This window comes from Salvelinus alpinus, chromosome 28, assembly GCF_045679555.1.
Source record: "Salvelinus alpinus chromosome 28, SLU_Salpinus.1, whole genome shotgun sequence".
NCBI lineage: Eukaryota > Metazoa > Chordata > Actinopteri > Salmoniformes > Salmonidae > Salvelinus > Salvelinus alpinus.
Genome location: NC_092113.1, coordinates 20503349 through 20530158, shown reverse-complemented (window position 1 = coordinate 20530158; position 26810 = coordinate 20503349). Strand labels below are relative to the sequence as shown.

Genomic DNA, 26810 nt, shown 5'->3' with positions numbered 1-26810 from the left:
CTTCACAATGTCTGGTTGAATTTAAGGTTAACTTTAAAGATCAAATCCGCATTAGGGGAAATGGCGCCACTATTCTGCTATCCTATCAGGTGTGCAATGATGTCCGAGTGAGCAAAAACTGTTTGTTTGCACCAACTTTGTTGTTGTAATAGCCCGAAGGGACGTGTCAGTTTCACAAATTAAAGGAGCTATATGTAATGTTTTTGCATTGTAATTTCAGAAAATGTCCTTAATATATGTACAGTAATAGTGGCATGATAGTGTTTCACAATATTTTTCCCCCCCCAAAAAATATTTGGCCCACAAAAAATTGCATTCTTCTTGGTCAACAAAAGAATGACCATCTCTTGTTGTCAAATTGGCTGAGGCCAGCAAATCGCTTGTCAATTCAACAGACCACGCAACTTGACAACGAGATTTGCTGGCCCCAGTCAATTTGACAACGAGACGGTTCATTGTTGAATTGTTACATGTAGTACCTCTTAAGGATTCCAGCTTTAATATTTTAATTGTAAAGTTGTGCAATGTAATCACTGTTCTAGAGTAGATACTTGAGCAGTTAGGGCCAACATTTCCCCTCTTGTCACAAAACTATGCAAAACCTTTGAATGAAACATTGCTGGCCTTGCATGTTTTCTCTCAGGCCTGAAGTTCTAGAATCCTCTCTATAGCCTTTGTGATCCTGGCCTCAGCGAGCCTGCGTAAGCTGCTAATATCACTAGGTCGCTCGGCGTGCTAGGCTAGCAATGCGTCTGTGGGCCGGGAGGCTGTTTGGTGCTTGGGCTATAGGAGTGTAGATGAGTGTGTCGGAAAGGTTGGGCGGCTGAAATCTCCCCATTCCTTCCTGTCACTGACAGTCTGTCGGCATGCGAAGCACCAGCTGCCATCTGGTGCTGTATAAATAGACAGCACTCTCGGGCTAGAGCAGCTGTCGAAGGTTAGGCTGGCCCTGCTCTCATTCCCAGTGGTTTCCAGCTAGACAGACAACCCCACCTGACCTTATATCAATTCACCCTCTCTCAGCACTCCCTGAAGATGTCACACAGAAAGGCATAATACTCTATTATTTTGTTGTCATGGAGGACTGATTGGGCTCATTGATTCGAGTTGATAAATAAATGTCGCGCTCATGGAATGGCGTGCTTTGAGCACTACTGAAAAGTTCCATTTACATGTGAAAAACAAATGCCATATGCTGCATTTGCTATAGGCCTATTGTTTACCTTTTAGTTGGTGACACTTTGATATCTTGATAATACGCAGCTGTTTAAAAGGCAAATCCACAGATGAAACAAGAACAGAACGGGTGCCCCGCCTCTGTTTTGGTAAAAAGCTGAAGGATGGGCCTGGAGATATGTAACCACTCAGGTTAATAGACATAGTTATGTAAGCAAGGACTGACCCATCCATGACCTCAAAATGATGATTAAAACAATGTTATGAGGCTATACAATGCTTACATTTACAATGTTTACAAACATTGGAGAAAAACAAGCTTATATTTTGGTTCTCTTGGAGTGTAGCAGTTGAACTAAACTCATGAGGCATTTAAGTTATATTCTTCAAGAATTAATGGATATACACTACCGTTCAAAAGTTTGGGGTCACTTAGAAATGTCCTTGTTTATTTAAAGAAAAGCAACAAAAAAAGTCCATTAAAATAACATCAAATTGATCAGAAATAAAGTGTAGACATTGTTCATCTTGTAAATACATTTTATAGCTGGAAAAGGCAGATATATTTTATTTTTTATATATTTTTTCTACATAGGCATACAGAAGGCCATTATCAGCAACCATCACGCCTGTGTTCCAATGGCACATTGTGTTAGCTAATCCAAGTTGATCATTTTAAAAGGCTAATTGATCATTAGAAAACCCTTTTGCAATTATGTTAGCACAGCTGAAAACTGATTAAAGCAGCAATAAAACTGGCCTTCTTTAGACTAGTTGAGTATCTGCAGCATCAGAGTTTGTGGGTTCGATTACAGGCTAAAAATGGCCAGAAACAAAGAACTTTCTTCTGAAACTCGTCAGTCTATTCTTGTTCTGAGAAATGAAGGCTATTCCATGCGAGAAATTGCCAAGAAACTGAAGAGCTGGTACAACGCTGTGTACTACTCCTTCACAGAACAGCGCAAACTGGCTCTAACCAGAATAGAAAGAGTGGGAGGCCCCGGTGCACAACTGAGCAAGAGGACAAGTACATTAGTGTCTAGTTTGAGAAACAGACGCCTCACAAGTCCTTAACTGGCAGCTTCATTAAATAGTACCCGCAAAACACCAGTGTCAACGTCAACAATGAAGAGGTGATTCCGGGATGCTGACCTTCTAGGCAGAGTTCCTCTGTCCAGTGTCTGTGTTCTTTTGCCCATCTTAATCTTTTCCTTTTATTGGCCAGTCTGAGATATGGCTTAATCTTTGCAACTCTGCCTAGAAGAGCCTAACATTGAAAAATTCAGTAAAGAAAACAAAAAAGATGTCAAATATTTGTTGAATTAAATGGATTCAAGGAGTTCTCACAAGCTGTACCTAAAAACTAAACTGGATATTCCAGGAGAGAGGTGTTGTTCACTCACCAAGACACACTGTACCTCGACTAAAGCTAATACCACTTTAAAATTAGCTCCTTGTCCTGGAAAGAATTCCAGCTGATACAGGTTAAACTGTCCTTCAATGCTGCCCAAGATAAAGGCATACGCTCAATTCCTGAAATGAATTTGAATGCGGGCCAATGGGCATATAGGGTTTGCGGTAAATTGTACTCTTCACATTTATGGTGGTGGGAACATGACAGGGTGACTGTCTGCTTAGTTTGGCTGACTTTTTGGCAGATTTCTTTTTACCACATCAGGAAGTAATTTGACTTCTTCATATTCCTGTAGTCATCTCTAAAATGACCATACATATCTTGCCTTGGAGCTATGGGAATGTCTTAGACATTCCAGCACAGTAATCACAATGCCATTATGAACGATAAAAGGATGGAGATAAATAATTGTAATTCTGTTATTGGATAAATATAACTTGGGGTTCAGTTTTTCAATGTACACAACCAATCTCACTTGTTTATTGGTCTTTGTGAAAACATGTCTTTCCCAGATATACTAGTTTTCCCTATACTCTGCACAGCTTTCGGTTAGTTAGTCATCATACACTCCACCCACAATACATCACTGTGGGCAGCAGCGCCAGTGTGGTACATGGTTCCAGACATCATGCACCCATTTTACAGAGGAGTGACCTGAATTTCTTCAGCTCTTCTGAGAAAAGGCGGACTCTAAAGTGACTTGCTTTATGTAAGCTTCATAATCACAACACTTTGCAAAGGCTTCGATAACGCATACAACGTTTTACAGGGAAGCTACAGTAGTTTCAGTTTCTATAATTGCAGGGAAAATAAACGGGTTGATGGTAAAGGTTAATGTCAGATGACTACATTTTTTCCCAGAATCCTCTCTGTGTTCAATGGAAATGACAAACTGCACGCGCGCATTGTGTGCATGTGTGATCTCAATTAGCCGGAGGGTATTAGCAGAGGGTTTTTTTAAAGGCAGAGGTTCCAGGGAGAGAAGAGAACCGGAGGGAGGTGGAAGATATTCCATTTATTAATTAAGAATTCAAAAACAACACTTCCTCATGACTCTCTCCCCAATCTCATGAATAATACAAAATATGCATGGTCCCCACAACCGGGCAGCCCGTGCCTGGACTACAAAGCTCACCCACTAGTCTCTGCAATCTGTTCTTAGTCTGTGGGAGGGAAAGAAACAAGGGAAACAAGGTCTGCAAAGAGAACTGTAGTGCTGGTCTGAACTCAGACAAAAACACATTCAGCTGGGAAAGTTGAGCAATTTTACCAACATCTCACAAGTCAGAGCGACTCAACCTCAAAACAAATGCACCATTATCTGCTTTTAATTGCTGTTGATTTTTATTTATTATGGATCCCCATTAGCTGCTGCCAGAGCAGCAGCTACTCTTCCTGGGGTACAGCAAAATGAAGGCAGTTGATTGCATCATCGGGGTGGGAAGATGGATGTGGGCTTGGGTGAAACTTTTAGTCAGAGACATTATTAAAAAAAAAAATCCTCTCATTAAATAAAGTGAACATTGGATCAGCATTAATCCAAAGAATTGAATATCATATTTCTGAATATGAATAATTTGAAGGATTCAATGGTAAAATATATTTTTCTCTATAGAGCAGTTGACTTTATATACCTGCATGCTGGCTAGACACAGTTGTCACTTCACCAATTTTTTTACATTCTTCAAAGCAGACAAACTCTTAGAAACGTGTAAAAAAAAAAAAAAAAAAAAATCTCCCCAATTTCGTGATTACAATCGTCTCGTCGCTGCAACTCCAACAGGCTCGGGAATGGTGAGTCATGCGTCCTCCGAAACAAGTGGCACTTCTTTACACCTGCTCGCTAAACCCGTAAGCCAGCTGCACCAATGTGTAGGAGGAAACACTGTTCAACTGACGAATGAAGTCAGCCTGTAATTGCCTAGCCCACCACAAGGAGTCTCTAGAGCGTGATGAGCCAAGTAAAGCCTCCCCCCGGCCAAACCCTCCCCTAACCAGGACAACGCTGGGCCAATTGTGCGCTGCCCTATGGGACTCCTGGTCACAGCCGGTTGTGACACAGCCTGGGATCAAACCCTAGGCTGTAGTGACGACGCAACAGTGCGATGCAGTACCTTAGAATGCTGCGCCACTCGGGAGGCCAGTAGAAACCTTTTTTTAACCAAAAAGGGTTCTCCTGTAGAGACAGCTGAATTACCCTTTTAGGTTCAAGACAGCACCTTTTTATTGTATTTTTTTTAAACCACTTTTTCTCCCCAATTTCATGGTATCCAATTGGTAGTTACAGTCTTGTCCATACAGGAGTTGCAGTGATGGGACTCGGGAGAGGCTAATGTCGAGAGCCGTGCGTCCTCCGAAACACAACTCAGCCAAGCCGCACTGCTTCTTGACACAATGCCCGCTTAACCCGGAAGCCAGCTGCACCAATGTGTCGGAGGAAACACTGTGTACCTGGCGACCATGTCAGCGTGCATTGTGCCCGGCCCGCCACAAGAGTCGCAAGTGCGCGATGGGACAAGGACATCCCTGTCGGCCAAACCCACCCCTAACCCGGACAACGCTGGGCCAATGGGTCTCCCGGTCGCGGCCGGCTGCGACAGAGCCTTGACTCGAACCAGGATCTCTAGTGGCACAGCTAGCACTGCGATGCTGTGCCTTAGACCACTGCGCCATTCGGGAGGCCCAGCACCGTTTTTCTAAGAGTGTACTGTATATCCATTCGTTACAAGGGATACTTCCTCTCAAGAGAGCTTCACTTTGAATATGTGTGTGTCCGGGTTCTCCTTCACTGCAGCCCCCTAAAACTATGATGCAAATTCATATCCAATTCTGTTTTGGACCAGCGCATCCCTAGCCATGCACTTCTTATTATAGTCACATTACACATGCCTACAAGGGTAAGGACATCAGTCCACTTTCCTCATTCCGTTCCTAACTCAAACTAAACTGCACCTACAATTCAAAATGGGAGGAATTTGGGCTGTGAGGTAATCTTCAGAGCTCACCCATCATCTGATTATGGACTTTGGCCTTTCTCTCCAGTCATATTAATAAAGCTAATGGATCGTGGCTTTGCTTTATCAGGTGGCTGACAGCCAATAAGAACGCTTCCATCTAGGAGCGGTGTCCAATCAACATCAGTCTTTCACCACCGAAGCGGCGAGAGACGTGCCGGTCGCAGACAAAAACAATCAACAACCTCTAGGGGTCGAGTCGGCGGGGACAAAGTGAATATAATCTTTTTGCTCCGCTCTCGTTCTTCGACTCGTTCTTTTCCTCTTCAGCGCGACGGTGTGTGCGCCTCTCGCATTTCAAATCCTGCAGTGCTAACACAAATCCCATCATTTCTGTCTGGGCGCCTGTGTGATGCTGCCTCACGCTCTCCTGCACGTGATTGGTGCTCTGTGCTCATGCACGACTTTCACTGTCTCTGTTGCTGCTACTATGGCTGGATAACCCTTCCCCCACTACCACTCTAGCTCCTTTCCTCACATCCATCATCTTCTGCAAGAAGGAACACAGCCTTCTATCTCTCTCACACACACACTTGACTCAATTACAGGAGGGAACTGATAGCAAGCAAACACAACTTAGATATTGGAAAATATAATTGTCTAAAAAAAGGTGAGAAATATGCAAGCCTAAGTAAAAAAAATAATAATTGGGGTGTAAGCTATGCCAATAAGATACAATATTCCGTGGCCTGGCTGGTCTAGCTGTAATGCCGCAGCCTCAGGCACACGTCTACAATATCGGCATCCATACTCGCATGCAGTCAGAGACGGCCCTAAGGGGCAATTCACTTAGGTTAGGGCTGGCTCTGGCTGCATGTGGGTATGGATGTGGGTACGCAGACACGCGAGCCACTGTGGCACCTCATGTTGAATTCAGACTTTTTTTGTGGCCCCCACCCCCATCAAAAGTTGCCTGTCCCTTGTCTAGGTGGTACTTGTATCATATTTTAGCCAGCACTCTAGCATTCTAGTTATTTTTGACAGTCCTCCAACCGGGTTTCCTCATCACTACAAGTTAAAGATTTTGTAGTGTGGATACAGTAGCTGCTTACACCAAAACAATCCTCTAGGATCTCCACAAGTGCATAGTGCGTTGGGGATAGGGGTTCATTTGGGATTAGGCAATAGCCTGCATATTCAAACTCATATCCGTCGAAACTAAACATGATACGTGGTTGGGGGAAAAACACCACAACTTATAAGTTGCAATACCACGACAAGTCAAGCCAGGTCAGCTAGAAAGCTAAAACAGCAATGTACTGAGAGCAGTTGTTTATCATCTCAACCTTTCTGACCTCTGCCTGGGGAGCAAGTGTACAAGCAGTTATTTATGGTAGGCATGCTGCCATGCTCTTCTCACTTGCACTTTTACTTTCCAAACAGTTGTTAATATAGCAGCATTCAGTGCTAACAGCGAAGTAGCAAAGATTCTATATCAAGGTTCATTTCTTGGCAACGCTTCTTAGATATATCCTAATGATCAGAAATAAAAACACTGATATTTAATGCCTGAATGAGATCCAGGAAGAGTGTGTGTGTGTGTGTGTGTGTGTTATGGTATCTCAGATCAACAAAGGGTTAACAGAGACTGTGTAATGGCTTCCTACAGCCATCACAAGATGTGTTATTGATCCAGACAGGCAGGTCTGGTTGCTAGGCAGACATGATGCATTCCTTCTGCTCACTCAACGTCTGCGAGGAAGGATTTCCCAGAAACTGGAGCAGCAATGGTTAAAAGGCAGGGAGAAAATCATCATGGCTGACATCATGGACAAAAAAATAAAATAAAAGATTTACACCAAAACACAAACCACACTCTGGAACTCACTTCAGAACTCAAATAGCACAGAAATCATGTCATTATCATCAAAATAATATAGTGAATGTGTATACCTTAGAGATAGACTAGTTCACTATCACTGTTGATACAATCACTTTCTTTTTTTGCATGTCAGCAGTCAAGAGCAAAAACTGATGATGGAATGATGAAGTGTTTGAGTGACCTATCCCTGTGCATGATGTGCTGCTGGACCATGCTCAAGACTTGGCACAGTATGAACCAAGAACACACACCATCTGTGTGAAATAACGCTTCTCAAATATGTACTCCGTTAGTACATATTTTGAAGCATTCATCGATGCAAGCTTCAACTGGAAGTATGCAAAGGAATATGACGCAACCTCGTAAAAAATGACGCAAAATGTCAATCAATGGCGGACATTGTTTGAGCTGAAGTCTGATAAAATACACTGACTTCAGAATTAAATGTTTCCTACTTAGATCTCATGTGTTGCTTGACTAAAATATTTTAACTTAATACACAGTGTTAATTTTGGCATGTTAACCTGCCTACATACCGTAGATCCCAAGCCCATAATAAGTCAATAGGGCTAACTACTACTGTTCGCTAGCCAGATAGCCACGAAGACATCTACCTTGCATAACATTCGTTTTAGCTGGCTAGCTAGATTATTACAATTCACATATCTAGCTGATAATTATGAAGTAAAAGGTTTGATTTGTGTATATCTTCGTCTATTATTGCCATTGTCCTGGCTGGAAGAAGGTTCCAGTGTGTGTGCGTGTGTCTATTTATCCACCTCTCTCAAATGTGTCAGGCTGTGTCCCATCCAGGGCCCATTCCTAACAATGATAGCGTGGTATGTAACCTAATGTATCAGGGGTAAAAGAAACAGCTGAGGGGCCTTTTTCTTTCTTTCGGGTCTTGAAATGAAAAAAAGAGAAGAAAAAATGAAAAAAAAAAACTGGCGGGGGAGGTTGTCTTCTGAACTGTTCAACCAATCCAGTAAATGTGGAGGGGTTAAGATGGAGTGTTCCACTGTTACCATCCAAAAGCAGAAGTCGCATTAAATGCTCTCTTTCCATTTCCCCTGAAAACCGGATGCATCCGGTGGTCTCAGCCCCGCTGAGGGTGCATGGGAAGAGGTGAGGCAAGGAATGTCACACCCTGAGTGGGTGTGTGTGCACCTGTGAGGAGGGAGATTACTTTGCCAAACCTGGCGACCTCAGGCGAGCTGGAGGATTACACGCCCTAATCAGGTCAATCGTCCTCGTCTGCAGAAGGGCTCAATAGCATTATGACCTTCCCTTGGCCAATCTCGACCCCGGGCTTAATTTTGACACCTCCTCGTCTCTTTGTGTTGCATCAACCACCCTTAGTTTTCCCCATGCATACACGTGGAGTGGGTTTTGATTGACGTCGAGGTAAGCAAATAGCTATCACACTTTGAGTATCACTGATGGACGGTGTAGCCCAGTCAATGCCTGAAGGGTTTTCTGGAAGGTCAACTTGGACATACACTTAGCTGACCATGGGAAGGGAAATGGTGGTAGAACCAATGCTGTGACCTTCCACCGTAGATGGTATCTATGATGTTTACACCATAAAAATAGAATGACTAGAAAGGACAAAGCCGCTCAGACCACAGCACTGACAGTACACTCAATATGGCCGCCGGTCCGGTACACGCATCAAAGAACCTTGACTAGAATGGGAATGCCCTTCGACATTCTACTTCTAAGGTTTAAACTGAGAATAATATCTGATTCAGCGTTACTCAAACTAAAAAATATAAAAATGGGGACATTTTAGAAATTACCTTCAATGAATTTCTTAATCTTATCAAAGTAAATACATTAACTCAAAAAACACTTTTTTTTTTACTGTTGTATTCAAACCCAACTATGAATACCACTGCAGTATTATCTCTCTCCTCTTCACCATGTAGAAGTATGAATGGATGTCTAATATCCAATAATGGTTTTCAATGAGAACCCATGATGGCTCAGGTGCTCGTGCCCATAAGTAACACGCCCTTATCAGGTCAATTGCCTCCATGCATTCGGAAAGCATTTCAGGCCCCTAGACTTCTTCCACATTTTGTTACGATACAGCCTTATTCTAAAGATTTAAATAGTTATTTTTCCCCCTCATCAAATCTACACACACACCCCATAATGTATTTTACTCACAACACACCTGGAGTGTGTCACCTGGCTATTCTATTTTGAAAGCAAATTAGGAGTGTACTTTAAAGAAAATATGCATTGTATCATTTTATTCTACCATTTAACAATGTCAGTTCAGGCATGCTTACTAATTTATACATTACGTACACTACCGGTCAAAAGTTTTAGAACACCTACTCATTCAAGTTTTTTTTTGTAGAATCAAAACATCAAACTTAAATATCACATGTAGTAGCCAAAAAAAAAAGTCTTAAACAAATCAAAATATATTTTATATTTGAGATTCTTCAAAGTAGCCACCCTTTGCCTTGATGACAGCTTTGCACACTCTTCAATCAATCACAATCAAATGTTATTTGTCACATACACATGGTTAGAAGATGTTAATTCGAGTGTAGCGAAATGCTTGTGCTTCTAGTTCCAACAATGCAGTAATAACCAACGAGTAATCTAACCTAACAATTTCACAACAACTACCTTATACACACACAAGTGTAAAGGGATAAAGAATATGTACATAAAAATATATGAATGAGTGATGGTACAGAACGGCATAGGCAAGATGCAGTAGATGGTATAGAGTACAGTATATGCATACGAGATGAGTAATGTAGAGTATGTAAACATTATATTAAGTGGCATTGTTTAAAGTGGCTAGTGATACATTTTTTACATCAATTTTTCCATTATTAAAGTGGCTGGAGTTGAGTCAGTATGTTGGCAGCAGCTACTCAATGTTAGTGGTGGCTGTTTAACAGTCTGATGGCCTTGATATAAAAGCTGTTTTTCAGTCTCTCGGTCCCTGCTTTGATGCACCTGTACTGACCTCGCCTTCTGGATGATAGCGGGGTGAACAGGCAGTGGCTCGGGTGGTTGTTGTCCTTGATGATCTTTATGGCCTTCCTGTGACATCGGGTGGTGTAGGTGTCCTGGAGGGCAGGTAGTTTGCCCCCGGTGATGCGTTGTGCTGACCTCACCACCCTCTGGAGAACCCTGCGGTTGTAGGCAGTGCAGTTGCCGTACCAGGCGGTGATACAGCCTGACAGGATGCTCTCGATTGTGCATCTGTAGAAGTTTGTGAGTGCTTTTGGTGACAAGCCGAATTTCTTCAGCCTCCTGAGGTTGAAGAGGCGCTGTCTGTGTGGGTGGACCAATTCAGTTTGTCCGTGATGTGTACGCCGAGGAACTTAAAACTTACTACCCTCTCCACTACTGTCCCGTCGATGTGGATAGGGGGGTGCTCCCTCTGCTGTTTCCTGAAGTCCACGATCATCTCCTTTGTTTTGTTGACGTTGAGTGTGAGGTTATTTTCCTGACACCACACTCCGAGGGCCCTCACCTCCTCCCTGTAGGCCGTCTCATCGTTGTTAGTAATCAAGCCTACCACTGTAGTGTCGTCTGCAAACTTGATGATTGAGTTGGAGGCGTGCATGGCCACGCAGTCGTGGGTGAACAGGGAGTACAGGAGAGGACTCAGAACGCACCCTTGTGGGGCCCCAGTGTTGAGGATCAGCGGTGTGGAGATGTTGTTACCTACCCTCACCACCTGGGGGCGGCCCGTCAGGAAGTTCAGTACCCAGTTGCACAGGGCGGGGTCGAGACCCAGGGTCTTGAGCTTGATGACGAGTTTGGAGGGTACTATGGTGTTAAATGCTGAGCTGTAGTCGATGAACATCATTCTCACATAGGTATTTCTCTTGTCCAGCTGGGTTAGGGCAGTGTGCAGTGTGGTTGCGATTGTGTCGTCTGTGGACATATTGAGGCGGTAAGCAAATTGGAGTGGGTCTAAGGTGTCAGGTAGGGTGGAGGTGCTATGGTCCTTGACTAGTCTCAAAGCACTTCATGATGACGGAAGTGAGTGCTATGGGGCGGTAGTCGTTTAGCTCAGTTACCTTAGCTTTCTTGGGAACAGGAACAATGGTGGCCCTCTTGAAGCATGTGGGAACAGCAGACTGGGATAAGGATTGATTGAATATGTCCGTAAACACACCAGCCAGCTGGTCTGCGCATGCTCTGAGGACGCACGCGGCTGGGGATGCCGTCTGGGCCTGCAGCCCTGCGAGGGTTAACACGTTTAAATGTTTTACGCATGTCGGCTGCAGTGAAGGAGAGTCCATCGGTTTTGGTAGCGGGCCGTGTCAGTGGCACTGTATTGTCCTCAAAGATAGCAAAGAAGTTGTTTAGTCTGTCTAGGAGCAAGACATCCTGGTCCACGATGGGGCTGGTTTTCTTTTTGTAATCCGTGATTGACTGTAGACCCTGCCACATACCTCGTGTCTGAGCCGTTGAATTGCGACTCTACTTTGTCTCTATACTGACGCTTAGCTTGTTTGATTGCCTTGCGGAGGGCATAGCTACACTGTTTGTATTCGGTCATGTTTCCGGTTACCTTGCCCTGGTTAAAAGCAGTTTCGCGCGAATGCTGCCATCAATCCACAGTTTCTGGTTTGGGAATGTTTTAATAGTTGCTGTGGGTACGACATCGCCGATGCACTTGCTAATAAACTCGCTCACCGAATCAGCGTATTCGTCAATGTTGTTGTTTGACGCAGTGCGGAACATATCCCAATCCACGTGATCGAAGCAATCTTGAAGCGTGGAATAAGATTGGTCAGACCAGCGTTGAACAGACCTGAGCGCGAGAGCTTCCCGTTTTAGTCTCTGTCTATGGGCTGGGAGCAACAAAATGGAGTCGTGGTCAGCTTTTCCAAAAGGAGGGCGGGGGAGGGCCTTATATGTGTCGCGGAAGTTAGAATAACAATGATCTAGGGTTTTACCAGCCCTGGTAGCACAATCGATATGCTGATAGAAGGGAGTCTTGTTTTCAGATTAGCCTTGTTAAAATCCCCAGCTACAATGAATGCAGCCTCAGGATATGTGGTTTCCAGTTTACATAGTCAAATAAAGTTTGTTCAGGACTGTCGATGTGTCTGCTTGGGGGGGGGGGGGGGAATATATGCGGCTGTGATTATAATCGATAAGAATTATTTTTATAGATAATGCGGTCGACATTTGATTGTGAGGAATTCTAAGTCAGGTGAACAGAAGGACTTGATTTCCAGTATGTTGTTGTTATCACACCACGTCTCGTTAATCATAAGGCATACCCCCCCGCACCTCTTCTTACCAGAAAGATGCTCGTTTCTGTCGGCGCGATGCGTGAAGAAACCAGCTGGCTGTACCGACTCTGATAGCGTGTCTCGAGTGAGCCATGCTTCCGTGAAGCAAAGAACGTTACAGTCTCTTATGTCCCTCTGGAATGCTACCCTTGCTCAGATTTCATCAACCTTGTTGTCAAGAGACTGGGCATTGGCGAGTAGTATGCTCTGGAGCGGTGCGCGATGTGCCCGTCTCCGGAGCCTGATCAGAATACCGCTTCGTCTGCCCCTTTTACGGCGACGTTGTTTTGGTTCGCCGGCAGGGATCCGATCCATTGTCCTGGGTGGTGGGCAAAACAGAGTTACCGCTTCGGGAAAGTCGTATTCCTGGTCGTAATGATGGCGAGTTGACGTTACTCTTATATCCAGTAGTTCCTCCCGACTGTATGTAATAAAAACTTAAGATTACCTGGGGTACCAATGTAAGAAATAACACGTAAAAAAATGAAATACTGCAGTTTCCGAGGAACGCAAAGCGAGGCGGCCATCTCTGTCAGCGCCGGAAGTATAGCCTCTTGGCATTCTCTTGTGTACCTTCCCAAACTTTTTATAGTTCCGTACACCTTCAAACATTCAACCTCCAGCTGCGTACCCCCTCCAGCACCAGGGTCGGCGCACTCTCAAATGTTGTTTTTTGCCATCATTGTAAGCCTGCCACACACAATAGGATACATTTATTAAACATAAGAATGAGGGAGAGTTTGTCACAACCCGACTTGTGGGAAGTGACAAAGAGCTCTTATAGGACCAAGGCACAAATAATAATAATCAATAATTTTGCTCTTTACTTAGCAATCTTACATATAAAACCTTATTTGTTCATCAAAAATTGTGAATAACTCACCACAAGTTAATGAGAAGGGTGTGCTTGAAAGGATGCACATAACTCTGCAATGTTGGGTTGTATTGGAGAGAGTCTCAGTCTTAAATAATTTCCCACACAGTCTGTGCCTGTATTTCGTTTTCATGCTAGTGAGGGCCGAGAATCCATAGGTACGTGGTTGCAAAGGGCATCAGTGTCTTAACAGCACGATTTGCAAAGGCAAGATACTCTGAGCGCAGCCCTATGCAGAAATCCGGCAGGGGCTTCTGATTAAATTTAAAAAAATTGTTGCAATTTTGATGAGGCTCTCTTGTTCAGATATCGGTAGGTGGACTGGAGGCAGGGCATGAAAGGGATAACAAATACAGTTTGTGTCGTCTGTTTCTGGAAAGTACCTGCATAATTGTGCACCCATCTCACTCAGGTGCTCCACTATATCACATTTGACATTGTCCGTCTGCTTGAGTTCATTGCACACAAAAAAAAAAAATCATACAATGATGGAAAGACCTGTGTGTTGTCCTTGTCAATGCAGACAGAAAAGAGCTCCAACTTCTTAATCATAGCCTCAAGTTTGTCCCACACATTGAATATAGTTGCGGAGAGTCCCTGTAATCCTAGATTCAGATCATTCAGGCGAGAAAAAACATCACCCAGATCGCCAGTCGTGTGAGAAACTCGTCATCATGCAAGCGGTCAGACAAGTGGTCAGTAAAGAGAACTTTAAGCTCCTCTCAATTAAAAAAAAAAACGTGTCAATACTTTGCCCCTTGATAACCAGCGCACTTCTGTATGTTGTAAAAGCATTACATGGTCGCTGCCCATATCATTGCATAATGCAGAAAATACAGAGTTCAGGGGCCTTGCTTTACCATCTTTACTGTAGTGTCCAAAACGTCTTTCAAGCTGTCAGGCATTCCCTTGGCAGGAAGAGCCTCTCGGTGGATACCCAAGTGGCGTCGGGAGCAACTGCTTGCATCCGTGTTACCACTCCACTATGTCTCCCTGTCATAACATTTGCGCTATCAGTACAGATACCAACACATCTTGACCACCAAAGTCCATTTGATGTCACAAAGCGGTCCAGTCCTTGAAAAATATCCTCTCATGTTGTCCTGGTTTCCAGTGGTCTGCAGAAGAGGATGTCTTCCTTAATTGACCCTCCATAAACATAACGGACATATACCAGGAGCTGTGCCAGGACCACCACATCTGACTCATCCAGCTGTAACGCATATAATTCACTGGCTTGTATGCGAAGCAGTAATTGTTTCAAAACATCTCCTGCCATGTCACTGATGCGTCATGAAACAGTGATGTTTGATGAAGGCATTGTCTGTATAGTTTTTTGGTGGCCTTTTCCCCCCAGCATTGTCGCAGCCATATCCACGGCAGCAGGAAGAATTAAGTCCTCCACAATAGTATGGGGCTTGCCTGTCCTAGCCACTCGGTAGCTCACCATATAAGACGCTTCTAGTCCCTTCTTATTAAATGGTATCTGTGGCTTTTATACATGTCTTACTACTTGAAAGTAGTCGTTATTCTTGCTCAAAAAAACTGCATTTTTTTTTTTAATTGGCATGTTTTGTTTCTAAACGTCTGCACAAGAGTGAAGGTTTCATCGAGTTGTGAGATAGTACTTTTGCACATATAACACACTGTGGCTGAGGAAAGGCACTACTCCCAATATAAGTGAACCTCAAATCAATGTAGTTCTCATATTTGCGCCTCTTCCCTGTCTGTTGTTCGGTGCTTTCCCAGGTAAGGGGGGGGGGGGGGGGGGTAGTAGCTCTTCGGCTGCATCAGATTCACAACTGTCAGTGGCCATGTTAGCTGTGCTAACAAATGTAGAATTACTGATGCTAGCATTGGAGGCAGAACAACGTGTGTCAACAGGTTAGGAGCAGTAGAGCTGGTATGTCTCTATGGACACAGGCTTTACTTTTTCAACATTTTGTTACGTTACAGCCTTATTCTAAAAATGTATTAAATTATTTCCCCCCCCAATCTACACACACACACACACAACCCCATAATGACAAAGCAAAAACAGATTTAGATTTATTTTTGCAAATGTATTTGCATAAGTATTCAGACCCTTTACTCAGTACTTTGTTGAAGCACCTTTGGCAGGGATTACAGCATCGAGTCTTCTTGAGTATGAGGCTACAAGCTTGGCACACCTGTATTTGGGGAGTTTCTCCCAAACTTCTCTGCAGATCCTCTTAAACTTGGTCAGGATGGATGGGGAGCGTCGCTGTACAGCTATGTTCAGGTCTTTCCAGAGATGCTCGATCGGGTTCAAGTCCGGGCTCTGGCTGGGCCACTCAAGGACATTCAGAGACTTGTCCCGAAGCCACTCCTGCGTTGTCTTGGCTGTGTGCTTAGGGTCGTTCTCCTGTTGGAAGGTGAACCTTCACCCCAGTCTGAGGTCCTGAGTGCTATGGAGCAGGTTTTCATCAAGGATCTCTCTGTACTTTGCTCAGTTCATCTTTTCCTCGATCCTGACGAGTCTCCCAGTCCCTGCCGCTGAAAAACATCCCCACAACATGATGCGGCCACCACCATAAAAAAAAAAGTAAGCTAAGAACAAATTCGTATTTACAATGACAGCCTACCCAGACCAAACCCGAACGACACCTTGCCAATTGTGCGCTGCTCTTCCAATCACGGCTGGTTGTGATACAGCCTAGAATCGAACCAGGGTCTGTAGTGATGCCTCTAGCACTGAGATGCAGTGCCTTAGGCTTCCGAGTGGCACAGCGGTCTAAGTAACATGACGCTTGGCATTCAGGTCAAAGAGTTCAATCTTGTTTCTCATGGTCTGAGAGTCTTTAGGTGCCTTTTGGCAAACTCCAAGCGGACTGTCATGTGCGTTTTACTGAGGAGTGGCCTCCGTCTGGCCACTCTACCATAAAGGCCAGATTGGTGGTGTGCTGCAAAGATGGGAGAACTTTCCAGAAGGACAACCGAGATGGTTGAACTCTAGAGCTCTGAGTGACCATCAGGTTCTTGCTCACCAAGGCCCTTCTCCCACGATTGCTCAGTTTGGCCAGGTGGCCAGCTCTAGGAAGAGTCTTGGTGGTTCAGAACTTCTTCCATTTAAGAATGATGGAGGCCACTGTGTTCTTGGGGACCTTCAATGCTGAAATGTTTAGGTATCCTTCCCCAAATCTGTGCCTAGACTCAATCCTGTCTCGGAGCGCTACGGACAATTCCTTCGACCTCATGGCTTTGTTTTTGATCTGACATGCACCGTCAATTGTGGGACCTTATATAGACAGGTGTGTGCCTTTCCAAATCATGTTGAATCAATTGAATTTACCACAGGTGGACTCCAATCAAGTTGTAGAAACAGCTCAAGGATGATCACTGGAAACAGGATGCACCTGAGCTCAATTTTGAGTCTCATAGCAAAGGGTTTGAATACTAATGTAAATAAGGTATCAGTTTCAATTTTTAATAAATTTGTAAAACTTATGTAAAAAACAGTTTTTGCTCATTGAAAGCAAGTCTAAGGAGCGGTAGATCTGTTCCATGTGCACCATTTCTATGCTTCCCGTTCTTACATTTTGTTTTCGGATATTTTACTTTGTTTTGTACACCAGCTTCAAAACAGCTGAAAATATATTTAACAGCGGTTTAGATGGAACAATGATTCTCTACACTATACTTGTTTGTTTTGTCACAAAAACTGAAATTAGGTGAACTTTTAGAATTTTTGCAACCAAGAAATGGTGGAGCGATTTCTGCATAGTGCATCTTGATAGGGATATTGCTAACATGCTCGTAGATAACGCAATGACTGGAAGTCTGTGGGTAACGCTAGTTATTATTGGCTCGCAAAACTACCCCTAACTTTCTTCATATATGACAGAGACATACAAACAATATTCACAGTTCATTTGACTCTGGGGAAGTAGATAAAGGGCATCATTGCCAAAATCCCAAAGTATCCCTTTAAGCACCGAAGACATGTGACTCTGGTCATGCACATGTAATAGGTTAGCATTAGCCTAGCCCGCACTGTTAGCCTAGCAATAGCATATCAGAGGACCTTCTTTGCTGCGGCAATCAACCATGTTATACAGTACATTTGTAATCTAACACTGTTAGCCTTGCGATAGTGTAGCAGTGAACCTTCTTTGATACAGCCGCAAACCACCACGCTACATATGAGTGATGGGGGAGGGGAAATAGAACACATGGCTTACATAACAAGACACATAGACCATTGTGAGCAGCACATCAGGCTCATCATTAAGGGTAGGCTTTAAACTCATGCGATCTGTCCACATACAGTGTGCCAACGCTAGCTAGCACCGCAGCCCATTTTGTGAAATTTCCAGCTAATTACATTGGCAATGGTATGTCTGAGCACAGGTCTCCACTGAAAGAGACCTTGCTTAGTATCACCCCGCTCGCAGAGGCCTTGAATTCATCCCCTGCACATTGTATAATCACAGAGGAAAGTAGAGAGGGAGAGTGATGGCACATGCCCTTGACACAGACACAAATGAACACACACCTTGAGGGAGGGTGGCAGCAGAATGACAACAATAAGGGGAGCATCACAGCCCAGTAAAAAACACAGCTGCTTTCTCTCAGCAAGCTGACCAGGCTTATCCGTAGGTAGACACCCTACTGTAAATCAGGCCTCTCTCCATCCCATTTAAATTACAACTATATCTAAAGGCTAGCAGAAATACAACACAATCGAAGGACATTTTGAGATATATACACACACACACACAAAAACAGAGCCAGGATTCATAAAGGTCTCAGAGTAGGAATGATAATCTAGGATCAGATTTTTCCTTTTAGATAATAGTGAATGGACAGGGGTGATCGGGGCACGTATTTAGTGTCTCGGAGTAGGTGTGCTGATCTAGGATCAGGTCCTCCATGTCCTTATTCATTATGATCTAAAAGGCAAAACTGATCCCAGATCAGCAATGCCTCCTACTCTGAAACACTTTGTGAATATGGCCCAGATGTTTTCAAGTGGGACTTCTGTAAAATAACATAATTTGATGGTGCATTGCAGGAAAGAAGTTAATCGTAGCTAAACAATGACATGTCATCCATATACACATGTTGCCGTCTTCAAAACCTGTGCTTCACGTACAACCTCGTAAACAGAAGGAAGGCTTTGTACAATTGTTCAGTTCTATTCCTTCAGCGCTACAGAGATGATCAAAGAATGCCATCAATTATGAGAGAAATACCTTCCCAAAACATCAAAGTGTACAGTGGTAGAACATTCCTCTGTGTAAATGTCTTTCAAGATTTTCGGGAAGGGGCGCATTATATTAGGCAGTGATAGAAGCATCATTACATAGCCCCAACTCAGTGTTGCCCCTAAAACAATCGTATAAATAAAATTACAGCATCTTAGGTACATCTTTGTAAGTATTAAGAGGGTTGAATCTCACACCAACAGTTGATGGATAGGGCATAAGCAGAAATGTTCAGTATATTAATGAAGACTGCAGAGAACCTATCTTCAATGCTTTTTGGCAGAGCTCTTCACACAGCAAAAAAAGGGGTTCTACTAATCTAACATATGGAATTGTTTTAAGATCATCATACCAAGGATCATTTAGCTATTTGATTTAATTTTAGGATCCCTTTAGGCATAAATATTTGATGAAAAATTCCATTTGGCCTTAATGCTAATAGCACAAAGAAACATATTGAATAACAGATTCATACATGGAAAAACAGTCAAAGAAATCTATCAAAAGGAAGTTTGTTCGGTGTCAGTCCTATATCTGAGATAAGAAAGATCAGGAAATTATATATTTTTTTATTTATTTACCCATATTTAACCAATTTGTTTTCGCACTAAACTACTTCCATATATACTTGCATTAATTTAGAGCAAAACAACCGACATATATGCATTTGTGAGAGTCTCACCTTTCCATAGAGGGGTCATATTAGTGTGTAGCCCAAACTGTTCGGACGCTACAGACGTTTGTGAGAAGAACGATTTTCGGGATGTCTCACGGTCTGACAAACACTGCAGTCGTTCGGCCACCTTCCACCGCAGATGTGGAAGGCTGCCATTGGCGGATGTAGTGGATTGAGACGCAGCCCATGCCAGAAAATAGATATCTCTAGCTTAAACAGACAGATTTTGATGGGGATTTTTTTCCAACGCTAATTAGATTTCCATGGGGGGCGGACATCGACTCTAGGGGGTTAACCCAATTTTTCAACTGAATCCATATCCAAATTTTTAGGCGGCGGTAGGGAGACTCACCTATACAATGTTAGGGAAACACTGAAGTGACCTACATAAAGGGCATGTTCTCTCATTGGCTGACAGTCTGGACTATTAATGCGTGTGGGCCTGCCTGCCGTGAGCCTGCCTGCCGTGAGCCTGCCTGCCGTGGGCAAGACAGCATTCTCATTATACCATCTGCAATGGAGTACTGCTCTGCAATCTGTGCATGTGATAGGAAGAGAGGCACGACTGCTGCAGCCTCCCTCTCCCCCTCTGCTACTCACCCCCCACAAAAAAACATACCACAGCTCAGCTCTGCTACACACCACAAGTCACCCAGGGCACCTCAAAGTGTCATTGGCCTAATGAAAAAACACCAGGATGCGAAGTAAAAGATTCAGGATTCTGCTAAAAGCTTTCCTTTGGAAAGGTTTGGTCCTTAGAAAGCGCAGGCAAGTGTGGCATTGATGGATGCAATCAACGACCAGCTGGTGTGATTGAAATAACACAAATGACTAAAGGCGACAACTGAACTTCAAGGCAAATCAAAACCGGTTCATGGAACAGGTTGATAAAAGGGTTGTGTTACAGGCTCTTAGTACCAGGTCAATATTATAACAAGGCATATAACTACCTGACATGAATGAGATGGCGTTTGTCTCATGAGGGTTTTAATGTGCCATTCAACGACAGGTTTTGGAATAACTAATGTTCACTCAAAAAGTACATTTGAGTATTTTGTTCATTAGTCCATTGTTAATACAATACCATTTTTATTTTCATTTCCACAGTCAAGATTAAGACCAAGCACTTTCAGTACATAGGGAAAAAATGTGGATGCGTTTGAATGAACTATCCCTTTAAAAAAAACTGGTAACCCAGTCACAAGTGGACATGGTGAATCACTGGCTAAAAACATCCAAAATGATTTGTTGGATAAATCCAAATGACTAAATTACTGAGGAGGAAAAAACATGACAACGACGTCTCCTTTTCCAAATAGCGCATCTCTATATTCAACATTTTAGCGTTATCCTCATTTTCTCTTTGTTAACATAAATGTGATATTGCTATGTTGTCACTTAGACCTTAGCTTTGGGCAGCACATTAAATATGTCTGTACAACATCAATCTGAAGCATTGATTCCCATTATATGCTATTGGATGGGGACAAATTCCATCTGCTGACAGCAACTGAATAGCAATTAAAGTCATTTTGTTTGTTTCAACCTCAACATCTTGTAGAGAGCACTATTCTAAATGACAGGAAGGCTTATGGTTGAGCTGGAAGCAGCACAGAGGTCCAACTACTCTTTGAAAACAGTTTTGCTTTATATCATAACTAGTAATTTTTCCATATACTGGAACATCCATTTTGATGTTTCATAGTTTGTCTATTTTCTACATATGAACACAGTCCATCATGAGCAATAATTGTCCATCTAATAGAAAAGATCATGTTCTCAAAACAGTTCTACTGTCTGTCCTCGAAAGTGCACCAAAACGCTGCGTGGAGTAGAACTTGTGTTTTCTGGAGTATTCCACGTCAACTCGGGGATGACATAACCACACACTCCAGACCAGTGATAAGCACTGCTACCAATATCAAATAGTCCCAACTATGGGACAATAGATTGATGAATAGAAAGAGGGAGAAAGCCCAAAGAGCAGGCATCCCAAATGGCACTCTATTCCCTACATAGTGCACTACTTTTGACCAGATTCCTATGGGTCCTGGTCAAAAGTAGTGCACTATATGGGGAATAAGGTTCCATTAGGGACACAAACTGTGTCAGAATGGACCAACTCAGCATTTCTCACACTGAGGCTCCTCAGGCATGCATCTCTTTACAAAGAGGAATTCACTCAAAACAGCTTTCCTTCCCTTTTCAGGCTGTTTCTTTTCAACACTGATGCATTCACTTTGTTCATTCTACTGTTTTCAACCAAGACCCCTAAGGTACAGAGCTGGCTTGGGCATGTGGAAACCAATGTGTCATGAAGCTAGATTTGTATCTGTCAGGTGGTCCAAAATATCATGAGGATATCATATATGTGTGTATGTTTGTGTGTGTTACTTACTGGTAGAATTGCCTTGCATCTGAATGATGCATTTTGACTCCTTGCTTGTCTCTCTCGAGTTAAAGGGACGAACTCGGACAGCGACTTTCACAGACGCCCCAGACATTGCAGCAGTTTAGGACTTTCACCCAGTACCCAGTAGTATGATTCCAAAAATTACTCTCCTGAAGAAAGAAAAACTATTACTTTACTTTTGAATTACATTCAAATTCAATGCATGTTGTCATAAGTAATAAAGGGATGATTTGTTAGATTCGATACTAGGGGTAAAATATATGATAAGGCCACAATGTGGACAAAGCTGTTAAATAGCATCACTTGTAAATATAATACAAAGCAACTGGAGAAACGGCAACAGAATGTCTCAAGTGGATGTCACTCGTCATTAAAATCTGAAATGTTATGCATTTCTCTCAGATTACAAGTATAGGGCACTAAAGGGTCAAATAACAAAACCTAATTCCCGTTATCTCAGTTTGTAGGCCAAATGCTCAGACTAGTTTAGAGGAGCCTACAATATGGCCGACTCATCGCATAGAGGCTACATTATACCGGTATGCTACATAAATACATGTCTGAATAAAGACAGTAGGCTGTCTATTAGGTATAGCTATTCGTCTACATACTGACAATTTCATTATGATTGTTAGTTTGTACAATCTCTAGAAAAGGACCTAGCATCGACAAGCAGAAATCTGATGTTTTCACCATGTTCTTGCAGTCAGCCATTTACTAGCCGAGGCATACGCCCATGCAATTCTATCTACCATATTTGGTATATGCAAACGTACAGAGACATGGCTACACATTGAAGAATGTTTAGAAAAAAATATTTTCGAAATTTGGAAAGGGCTTGTGGAAAACATTAGCAATTGTTGCAAAGCATTTGGCAACATATACCAAATGTTTGTAAGATTAAGTGAAACAATGTAGGCCCATTACTAAAACCAGCTGATATCCTACTGACGAAATCAAGCCTAGGTTTCTTCCTAGGTTCCTGCCTTTCTAGGGAGTTTTTCCTAGCCAGGGTGCTTCTACATCTGCATTGCTTTCTATTTTGGGTTTTAGGATGGGTTTCTGTAAAAGCACTGTGACATCTGCGGATATAAAAATGGCGTTATAAAGACATTTGATTTGAATGGCCTTATGTCGCCGTTCGTGAAAATGACTTCACGCGCAGGATATTCGATTTGGGATCATTTGTAACAATACCATCGTAGGTAGTCTATTTGATATCAAATCAGAACAAACTCTTGAAAACGTTTGCGATCAGAATACAACAGATTACTGAATTAATTTTAAGGAAAAGCAACAACAAAAAGTCGTTCGCTCTACAGTAAAAACGGTATGAAATTAAACAGGTAATGTTTAGGCAACTTACTTTTGAAGATCGAAACGAAGACTAGAACACCATAGAAAAGTAGCGAAAACAAATAAGCGTTAAAATTAAGTATAATATTGTTCATCAGAGTATGCTCGCAAAAAAATGGTCAAGCCCACTTTTATGAAAAACACCCATTATAGCAGTGTTTAAGTCTCCACCAGACAGGCTTCCACTGCATTCGTTGCTTCCTTGATGAGGTTATTTTCCAGTTCAGATGAAAAGCGGTCGTATATCTGCACACAAGCAAAAAAAAGAACAGATAGAGTACCTTGATTTACTGAAAAGATTACGTCAACTCCCTTTCGACTAGACTGATTGTCAGTTTGATAAGCCAATGAAATCAGACTAATGCATGTGCAATGCGTTGGGGAGCCAATAGAACTCCAGGAAATACGATGGGGCTGTTGCATTTGCCCGTGACGCCATACTGCAGGGTTTCTTACCGCTCCCCGTACCGCTGTCACCGCACTACGAAGGTCTAGACAGGGACCAAAGTGTATAGGCGCCCCCTAACAGGAAAAAGTGTAATTACACGGTATTACACAGTAATTCATAGAAATCTTCACATAGATAGACATTGCCCTACAGACTTAAGCATCTCATGACTTTTCTAATGATTTCACTATAAATCAATTGCATGCGTCTTGGCCCTATTTGGTTCTAACAGTCCACAGACATAGGAACTGTCTCCAACCACAGATATGAATGATTATTGCCCCTGATCAAGAGTGTGATCCTTGAAAAAAACATCATGTCACTGAAACAACACTAATAGCTTTAGTAGTATATTAGACAGGCAAACCATTTCGTTGCAGCTTTTTAGCCTGGAAAGTAAGGCTCCCAACACCTTCAATACCTGAACGACTGACTATAACTTCAATAAATAAATGTTTATTGTACAATTGCATAGTATTTATGTATAATTGCTGGACAACTCCCGTACCCTTTAATGCTAGTTAATTACCGGTAGTAATAATCAAGGTGTTTACATACCCTGCCTTCCTACTTATATTTGACAACCAGGCGCGTGGGAAGTGTGCGTGAACATTGTTTATCAATGGCTTGATTTCAAACTAATGGTAACTTTCATTCAAAGGAATAAAGCAGTATTTAAGGATGATTTTGCTCAAACTTCTTTGAAAGTAGAGGAAGAGTTTAATACCTTTGCACCTATTTGCATTGACATGCTTCCTTTTTAATTTGTTCCAATTGGAAAACAATTACATTACAGTTACACATATGAATTCAATAGATCTATATTATCCAAATGTAATTTTATGAAGGTCCATTTTTATAGATTCATCAATAAACAACCCATTTTGCTTAATATAATTAAATAACCCATCCCAGTTGAAAAAGTAATTTCAACAATAGCTGTAAACCTGTGTGAATCATCATTTATTTCAATTCAAAGTCCTCGATTCCAAAACAGGTATGTGGGTAAAATAAACAAATTCCTGTACAGTTAAAGGAAAAATCCACTCAAACTATATTGGCATTTTGTTCTATTAGTCAATTGTTGATACGGTCCCAAAATGTTTAGCATATCAGCAGTCAAGTTAAGATATTGGACTATCAAGAAGCAAAGTGTCACTTGCCACATCATGTTGATGCATTTTGCTGAGTAGAGTTTTCCTTTAAGGGCTCAGACGCACAAATAGCATTTGCTGGCCAAGAGCACTTGGCACCTCAACCTAATTTGCGAACTGATTTTACATACAGAAAAACATTGAGATCAACATTTGGTGAGACATGTGCGAGCCTTAATTTACAGTTAGCCACTCCCAATTCACTTCCTACCCCTTCCCCTTGGCCCTGACCCTTCGATGTTTGCAGATCCATAAAGTAAAAGCAATATACACTACACAGTTTATACCTTTCCAGATCTGCAAACTTCGAAGGGTTAGGGCTAAGGAGGAGAGGGACGGAGCGAATTGGGTCTGGGCATTTAAGTCAGCAACCTGGGTAAGGATTAAGAAACAGTGGGCTTTGAGAGACCTCTTGAGGTGGGAGATGTGTTCCTATAACCTGCTGTTTTTCCAATGGTGTTCATGCTACAAAGATGCTTTACATTGTCTTGTGACCGTTCTGCTCCATCGTAAGAGGGTTTGCCATGAGGCGCTTGGGAGGTTTTGAACTACAGGCCATGCAAACAAAACTTTATTCACTCGTATGTCATCAACAGGGAGACAACCAAACTAACCAACCATACATAATTTAAACTAATGCTTCACTTACCACTTTCATCAAATTAAGCCCACAATTAGTTTTCGTTTGTCTACTAGACAATCTAGCACGTTCATTTCAAGCTATTTTTAAATATGTATTCTCATTTCCCAAGCCTCGTCAGCAAACGGCACAAGATGTGTGCATGTTGTACTGTAAACTGTATGGTTATGATAAACAATATAGTGAATTAGTTCAGCCACTTTCTTTTCAATGTCTTGTTTAAAGTTACCATCAAGACAACCAAAATGTATCCCAATCCTAAATGTATCATCTGCCCCTTCATAAAGCTGAAATGTAATAATTCAGCTAACAAAGTGTACATAGTCGCAAAACCGAGGGAAAATAAACAATAAATGAAGAAATGCATTCTGCTGCTAAGACCTGTAGGCTGTGACAACTGCTTATCCTTGCAGTGTTACGTATATATGTAGATATATACACAAAGTCATGAGCAAAAACCTTTTAAAAGTCTTAACTTTATTATGTTTCATTTTAGAGCTAAGGGCCTTCAGATGATGACCCGAGAAAATAAGGATAAAGGGAAGAAAAATAAAATCAGGTTTCATTTATTTCTTGCGTTTTCCCCCCGTTCTTGATGGTATTTACTTCAGGCATGGTGAATTAATGGTGGTAACATCCCTTACTGACGGCAGGGCGGGGGGGGGGGGGGGGGAGTTGAAGTTGGGCTGTCATTAGAGGAAACGTCCCTGGCCTTGCTTCTCTCTCATCCATGCCTGGATCCTCTCCTTCAGTTCAGGGACTGTGAATAAAGACAATGACAGAGCAGAACGTGAGCACAAACCCATGGGGACCCATATAGTTAATAAAGTGTGCTAGTAGGACATGTTGCCTAAAAGAAAGACTTCAATTCCAACTGTCGAGTGCTGGTCCACTTTATTAATTCATTAATGTTTTTAAGCATGTTTTTTTTTTTTTTTTATGCATCCAATCCAAAACACATGCACATTTTGTGATGTTTTTATTTGTTTTGGCCTTTCAGCAGTTTTTTTTCACTCAAGGCAAGCCAAAGTTCGGAATCGGAAGTCCCCCTTTCGTCTGTGATTGGTCAACAGTAGGGATTCTTCAATGAAGTGTCTGTTGTCATTCAACGAAAGAAGACCAGTTTTCTTGCACATTTTTCACTTGAGAAATTTTGCACCAAACATTCTCCTCTGCAAAAAACATCAACTTATGACAATTTATTGAGATATCTTAAATTCATTATTTTGAGGAAGTGTTTTCTGGCTACGGTGTTACATGATGAACAAACAGTACTACTACTGTATTCTCGTTTTTCAATCTAAGGG

General features: G+C 42.3%; 2 protein-coding genes across 15 annotated transcripts in view; both read right to left on the bottom strand.

Moving 5' to 3' along the window:
* kif1b (kinesin family member 1B) overlaps positions 1–23590 on the bottom strand; it is a 112981-nt gene extending 89391 nt beyond the window's left edge. For 6 of the 12 annotated variants that reach the window (XM_071372148.1, XM_071372155.1, XM_071372150.1 and 3 more), the window contains exons 1-2: positions 23272–23579; positions 21891–22054 (exon numbers count right to left, since the gene is read on the bottom strand). In XM_071372148.1, coding sequence (XP_071228249.1) covers positions 21891–21996 — 106 coding nt within the window. In that variant the 5' untranslated portion in view covers positions 21997–22054; positions 23272–23579. Of the gene's footprint in view, positions 1–21890; positions 22055–23271 lie in introns of all 12 variants that reach the window. The other 6 variants (XM_071372146.1, XM_071372154.1, XM_071372151.1 and 3 more) reach the window with 2 other exon arrangements.
* Positions 23591–24656: 1066 nt separating this feature from the next.
* ube4b (ubiquitination factor E4B, UFD2 homolog (S. cerevisiae)) overlaps positions 24657–26810 on the bottom strand; it is a 48990-nt gene continuing 46836 nt past the window's right edge. For all 3 annotated transcript variants that reach the window (XM_071372138.1, XM_071372136.1, XM_071372137.1), the window contains one exon: positions 24657–26263. In XM_071372138.1, coding sequence (XP_071228239.1) covers positions 26196–26263 — 68 coding nt within the window. In that variant the 3' untranslated portion in view covers positions 24657–26195. The remainder of the gene's footprint in view (positions 26264–26810) is intronic.